The sequence below is a fragment of the Macrobrachium rosenbergii genome, chromosome 3, assembly GCF_040412425.1.
Source record: "Macrobrachium rosenbergii isolate ZJJX-2024 chromosome 3, ASM4041242v1, whole genome shotgun sequence".
NCBI classification, from domain to species: Eukaryota; Metazoa; Arthropoda; class Malacostraca; order Decapoda; family Palaemonidae; genus Macrobrachium; species Macrobrachium rosenbergii.
In genome coordinates, this window is record NC_089743.1 from 71094971 (window position 1) to 71102470 (window position 7500).

The 7500-nt window shown below is 36.4% G+C and overlaps 2 protein-coding genes across 3 annotated transcripts in view; one reads left to right on the top strand and one right to left on the bottom strand.

Moving 5' to 3' along the window:
• LOC136825530 (protein LZIC-like) overlaps positions 1-7500 on the top strand; it is a 233824-nt gene that overhangs the window by 101451 nt on the left and 124873 nt on the right. The gene's annotated exons all lie outside the window — the stretch shown is intronic.
• The window catches only part of LOC136825519 (uncharacterized), a 13413-nt gene continuing 9158 nt past the window's right edge, over positions 3246-7500 (bottom strand). The window contains exons 3-4 of the mRNA XM_067082095.1: positions 5457-5534; positions 3246-5100 (exon numbers count right to left, since the gene is read on the bottom strand). Coding sequence (XP_066938196.1) covers positions 3907-5100; positions 5457-5534 — 1272 coding nt within the window. The 3' untranslated portion in view covers positions 3246-3906. The remainder of the gene's footprint in view (positions 5101-5456; positions 5535-7500) is intronic.

The window sequence follows — 7500 nt, forward strand, 5'->3', positions numbered from 1 at the left end:
GTTCATTCGCATTATTCGACACACTTTGTGTGTCTTTCCTCCCCCTCTGTGTTTTTAGTGTCGTTCGTAACTGCTCGGTCTTGCTAATGTCCCTCTTCATCTCGTTCGTTCTCTATCGATCTCATAAGCTGACTTTTTACTTTACGTCCCCATAGGTACTTCCCATCTCAGTCCTCATTTTTGGTTCATCTCTAATCTTTCTAAACCATTACATTCTTTATTCTTTTCGCTCCTCTGTATTCTTTCCGGATACGATACAGACAAGAAATACATCACTTCTTATTAGAAATCGTATAATTTTTGTATGTGTATTTATTAAAGTTAAAACGACGATATCTGTTGCCGTGAATCTATAGCCAGCAAACGCCACTTGTACTTTCCGATGGACGGGTGAATGTTGATGGACGTTTAGAAGTTCTGAGCAAAGATTACATAATCTTTATGCTATATTTATTCAGTCCTTTGGGAGTGCAATCTTTCAGTTTCATGGAACATTTATTAATCTCTCTCTCTCTCGTGCTATTGTTATTACAAACGCAGCGTATATTACCATCGCCTGGAAATATGTTTGACTCAGCTTCAGAAGTCTGGCATGCGTAAAGCAGCCAGCATTATGAAAACTAGAACTCTTTTCGCCTATTTTATGACATTTTAATCAACGGTTTTTGTGAACAAATGCTAACGTCATCATAGATATAGTTAGCAACCACAAGATATAAGGAGTGACTTGCCTTTTCGTGTTAATTAGGTAATTAGGTAGGTGAACATCCTTATTGGTGCTGTCTCTCGGTGGTCTTGGTTGTACGCTGTGTTATGCATAGTATTTATTACGATTTTTATTATTGCAATATTAAGATAGTTTATTGCACTTTAAAATTATACACTTGATTTTCATCATTCAGATTTTAACACTAAACTGCAGAGAAGGTTCACTCCTATCTGCTCTAGATGAACAGTAGAACAATGCTACCAGTTATCATCCATCATACAGTCTTCATTTGCATAGGCTTCAGTTTTTTGGAAATTGTCATTTTTACTAGGAAAGATTTGGCCTTTTTCCGCGTTTTATCTTTTATAATCTTGAAATATAAGATAATGAGTTTGAATGCCTCTTTTATAATGCCAGCCAGTTACTCACGTGTCTCGATGATTGGCCTGGAATCCGAAATTAGTCGTTACTGCCGAATCTTACCTTTGGCGAAGTGTTATATATAGATAGGTATAAATATGTATTTTGTGAATTTATATCGTAAGGAAAAGCATTTGTTTGATTTTCCCAATGAACTAAGTAATAAAGGTCAAAAACACCTCTGAAACGCCGCTGATACAAAACCCTCCCGAGAGCTACAATATTGTCCTCAGGATGCTACTTCCCCCCACACTTACGATTATATTTTTTCTTCCTCCTCCCCTTCTTATAAAGAATGTTTATCGGCACTTTCGGAATTAAGCGCCGTTCTCTTTCTTCCCTCCAGCTTCAGGAATGAATTGTTAAGACACCAGTATGAAATGAGTCATTCAGAAATGTCTGGGCCTGGTAAGCGATCCTTATGTCTGTCTTCCCATATAATGTGCTCATAAATGACACAAATACACATATTCGCATACTTACACGGAAGATCCTCCTAACAAATTTTATTTGAAAGCAGGCGTTAAAGTTGGGTCTGCTCCATTACTTGATCTTTATTTTAAATAAAAGAAATAAAACTCGCGTTACCTCTTAGATGCTCTGTTTCGAGTTAAAAGTCTTTAAAGGACCCTGTTCGTATTTACGTCAAAGACTGTCATTGCCTAAGCTGTAGTTACATTTACTGCCTCTCTTTCTTATTAATTTCAAGGTTATTTTGACCATAATAATAATAGTAGCATTAATAATAATATAGTAATAATAATAATTACCAAATTGTTATTATTTGTATGGTATTCCTACAGCTTCTTATTTCAAACATTGCTGTACATTACTTTTATAATCTTTTCGCCTGAAGCACCAAAGGACCTTTAAATAAGAGGCAAATAATGTTTCTGATGTTATTTTTTTTAGCAACATGACAATAGATCGGCGGATAGGGGATGATCTTATTTATGTTTTGCGTCATCGGGAAAACTGAAGGAAAATATAAAAAAAAAACCTATTAAGTAGACGTTTAAGTCCTTGTTTATGGGACTTCTTTTTTTTTATTGCAGAAAAGTTCTTAAAATGATTATGGAACCTCCTAGAAAACATTCTGCTTTTCAGTAGGATAGTTAAAAAAAAACACGTGTTTTAATATTTCATTACAATAAAACATTAGGTCATTTTACTTTCTAATCATAGGTAATTAATACATAGAGAGGAATTTTCTTTTTCTTTTACAGTATTTTTGAGTGTTAACTTGACAAAAAACATAAAAGGAGCACAACATAAATTTTCACGTAATTCTCTAGCAAATAATTACCCTTAATGATAATTTATCATATTTCTGTGGCTTCTGAGGCCCCTGTTAACAAATCACTCGACTGATAACAAGAAGTTACCGTCCTTTTTATGAAAGTAGTGAAAATACATAATCTGGAAAAATCTTCAGTTATTTTATTATTGTTTTCGGAATGGAGTACAGCTTACATTTCAGGTTTAAATTGTTAAATTTGAAACCATAAAATCCAGGTAATTTATGGCCAGTATCAGTACATCTTTAATGATTATTTGTAGCTGAAATCCTAGCAGTTTTTATGATAATATTTAAAAGTGTTCCATATGATTCATGAAAATAACGGCATCTTAAGTGTATAATTTATATATATGTATGTGTGTGCATGTGTTTAATTGTTGTTTTTCATTGCAATATGGCACTTAGGATACCTCTGTTATGGCACTTATATATATCACAAATACGTTTGAAATCTCTTGAAACCGCGCGTGGACGCCTCTATAAGATAATAAACTTTTACACTATAGCTATATACAAGTATACAAAAACTCTTCGCGTACAAACAATGATAATACGAAGGATCTGTTATTTCGTTAAATTCTTTCGGTGCGGTGTTTACAAATTTACAGTATTTACAAATATTCGTTTAATTAATGTTTCCAAGGAGACGAAAAAGTGACAGTTACTCAGGGGAGAGAGAGGAAGGAGGAGGAGGATAGACATACTGATAGAGAGATTAGGGTCCATCCTATCGAGAGGATAATTCTTCAAGTTTTCTTCCGAGAACATTTGCTCCAACTTGAAAGACTTGCTATTTCGGCTACAAGAAACACTACATCGAAAGTGAATTTTATTGCAAACTCTGAGTTTTCTGCTGTTACAACATGTTATTTGTTCAGCCAGTGAGTCAGTCTTAATCCCTTTTCAGTCCTAGATGTTGATGCAGTTTCAGTGAGTTGGCTCTGCGTGCAGGTCAGTCTTAGTCAGTTTGACTACAAAAATGTCATCCTAATATCGACATCTCACAAATCAGTTCGACAGTTGTCAATGCCAACAAGTTTTGCATCATTGTTTTCTGAAAAAATTTTTTTTTTTTTACGAATGTTGCTTTTGCTGGAGAACATTTGCGTTGACTGAAACTAATTTGTTGGAGCTTGACCGTGACTTTATTCATTTTCCAATCATTGTCATGAATTCTGTATTGATGTTTAGTACGCGGATTTCAAGTCCGCGGTAAGTCGCAGCATTTAGAGAAAATTAGAGGGAAACTGACCACTTACGCAATACACAGGTATTTAAATATTTTGAACACCATTTAAAGAAACAAGTGCTTTGTATTTTTCGAGTATTCCCCACAAGAAAGGATTGAGTCATTTAACGGTAACAATTTGAGAGATTTTAGTCCTCCACTCAGCTTTCCTTCTTGGCTGTATTCTGTATAGGCTATATCTTTGTTACCTTTTTTTAACATTTGATAATTTTCAATTTTTTTTTTTTTTTACTTCAGCTTTGTAGCACTTAGATCGAGAGGACTCATCTGTTCCTCTTTGCTTTTAGTTAAGCTTTCTTCTTTTTTACTCGAGCCAATGACTGCAGCATCTTTAGTTTTCCCTAATTCTTTCTTTCCCGAATCGCATTCTAGGGGATTTTCCCCACAACCTGTCGGCTTCACGTTCCTTGTGCTCAAATCCATCGGATGATCCTGACCTGTCGACAATGACGTTACAGTGTGACCTTCGAGATTCGGTTCTGATGCTTGGTCTTCATCTTTATGACTGCACTTTAAGCCATCGGCGTTTGAAGACGTCTCATCGATATCTAAATGGCACTGGTCATCTTTCCCCTCAAAAGCGCTTGAACTAGAGGTCGTCAGGTCAGCCAGAGGATTGGGCTTAAAGACTTTTGAAGGGGGAGTGAATTCTTCCAGCTGTGAAAGTTGCAAATCGTGTGTGTCGTCGGCATCATGTGCATGAGTCTCCCTCTGTTTCGCCTCTTCCAGCAGTGCGCTGAGATACTGCTGGCGGGAATACGCTGAGAAAAGGGAAGGATAATAAGGATATAAGTACCGATGAGCGAGAGAAGTTTGTGACATGAAGGCTGGTAATCTAGGGGCTAAGGTCGGTAGGCTGTAAAGCGTTAGAAGGTCTTTAGGGCAAAACTGCTCTGCAAAGGAGGAAAATGTTGCCTGTCCCCCCAAATCTAGGGGCGAGTCTGGCTGGTGAGACTCTGTGGACGAAGAGGAAGCAGATCGGAGATTCGTCAAGTCTAGACCTGATTTAAAGCTCGATGTTGCATCATAATCTCGACTAAATTTGAACTCTGGCCTAAATTTGTAGCCCTTCAAGTCTGAACTGAGGCTCCTGGTCTCGGGAGTTCCCATCGGAACTGGGCAAGATATGTCAGCAGCCGTCGTTAATGCGTCAGAAGTCAACGACTCATGGCCTGCAGAGGACGATGGCGAGGAAGAGGACGATGACTGAGTGTTATTGTTGTTCTGCATCAGGTAGTGGATCTTGAACCAGTTGGAACGACGGCCGTATCTTGACCCACTTTTGGACATACCAACAAGGAGGCACTTACGCAAGCGGCAGCTCTTGCACGATGTCCTTGTTTTCTTGTTGATGATGCAACGCCCGCTGTTCTTACACTCGTTCAGACTCGACATGTTGTTGTAGGTCCGGCCGAAGAAAGACTGCGGACACAGAAACAGATTAGCAAAGACGTTTTTAAAACCATTATGGAAACGTGGCATCATTAGTATGAAAAAGAGTATACATACATACATACATACACATATATATATGTGTATATATATACATATACATATATATACACATGTACAGTATATATACAGTACATACATACATACATATACTGTAGATACATACAATCATATATGTATATATACATATGGCAAAGGTTAATATGATTAATTTTAGTAATGGTACTCATATGAGTACTAATAATCATGATGGAAATCAAGCATTTTTTTTTCACAATATTTGGACGAATCGCCATAAAATGAGGAACCATATCTAAATTGCCTACCTTGCAGCCTTCGCACGTGAAAGCGCCAAAGTGGAACCCGGCGGCTGGCTCTCCGCATACTTTGCACATTTGGTTCATCTGGAATAACAGTAATAATAATATTTGAAACTGATTGTAATTTTAATTATACATGACCAATTACATACAATAAACGAAAAAGTAATATGGTAACTGATACTTCCAGCATCTGGAACTCCAGTCATTACATGAAGTAGTCTACCATTTCCATCTCACCAAGTGAAGCAATGCAGCTATTTTTATACATATGGTGACAGTAAGGAAATCTCTTTCATTTTTTTCAGAGTTATTTTATGTTAATAATCAACGAATGCTGCTATTTTTAAGCTGTCAAGATTTTGCTGCTTTCACTTATATGTTTCGGTAAGCAGCACAGTTCCGTATGTTTCGGTACGTAGCACGGAACTGTGATTAACGTTCAATGTAAAAGTGACCTTTCATTCTGGGGCACCTCTTCACCAGGTGGAGACTAAATTGGATTAGTCTACGCTTTATCCTTGAGGTATTAATTTAATAGCACGTGTCCTCTGAAAGAACGCTGGTTTCTTCCTTCATCTTCCTTATATTCTCAGCCTCCTTTTTAAAGACTCGACGGCCATCGTCAGCTTTTGCACAAAATCTGGGATTTTGGCCGCCTCATTTCGTTGGGAGTAAACTTAACCGTTAGGCCTAAGACCAGTTGATTCTTTCATGTGTTTCAGTTAATCACTAAACAGATAGACAGATCAAAGGAAAAGCAGGTAAATAAAGCAATAAATAGTCTTGCTGAGTTACCTGTCATTAGTCATTAAGTAAAGTAATAACTTAGTATCATAGTTATTACACTACGATGCTGACTTAATAACAGACAAGAAGGTGAAAAATAAGGAGGAGAAAGTGTCGGAGAATGAGGAGGAGGAGGAGAAAAACAGAGCAAAAACTATATGTCCTCCACACACTGGCTGTGAAAGAGTAGACTCACAATCGCACCAGAGTCTAAAAGTCTTCATCAGGTATTTGAATTAAATTTAGTTTTAACGTTGAACGACTCGAATCGCAGTGCAATTGCACTGAGTGTATTTATGTGGACAATTATTTTGTTTTATTGTGTGTTGTAGAGAACAACTGAATGGTTTCACCAGTGCCAAAGTTTGATCAAGGATAAAGGAAAAGTCTTCCGAAATTTTTTTCATTATTTACTGTTCGAATTTTTCTTATAGCTTTAAAGTCAGCCAATTTCAGCAGAAATGCATGCTCTGATCACCACGCGGAATCAGAAGAATATTCATTAACATTTAAAATCCCTTTGATTAAACTATTTATCTAATTTCTCTGATTTATGCTCAACAGGTGTGCAATTAGCTCTCTTAATAATGTTTTGTAGTAATATTTCAAAATGTTAACGTAAATATACTCTTCCATTTTATTTTATAATTTACACAATCTAACACGTTTCCTATTTGTTTTATCCTTTTATTAGAATTCAGTTTGCTCTTATCAAAATTAGCTATAGCGCTCATCGGAAAGTCCAAGAAAGTGTAATGTTATCGGTGCCGACAAAAAAAATAAGTAAATATAAATAAAAAAAATTCTGATGACTTCCTGTTGTTCGTGAAAGATAACTCGAACTCGTCAAGACAACATATCAAACAGTCTGAGAGTTTTTGTGGACTGTAAAAAATGATAACTCAAAACTTTTTCATTTCCTGAACCTCAGAAGAATCAAAGCGAAAGGGGGCCTGGGGAATTTCGATTGTGTAAATGTGTGAGTGAGAGTGGTGTGTGAACTAACAGGTGGTGGAGTCATGCAACAATATCAAGTTACCAACACTGGATTCTACGTATTACTCGTCTAAGGTCGTAGAATACAAAAAAATCGTTACAGGCTTTTAAAAAAACTTGAAATATGAGTAATCAGCTCAGTTTTTAGTAAATTTGTAGGCAAAATTAAAGGGATTCTATATCGGGCTTTAAGAAATTGCTAGCATTTTTCAAATCAAGTTCAATAAATGAATGCATCACCAAAGGAGTTACCTAAACTTAAATG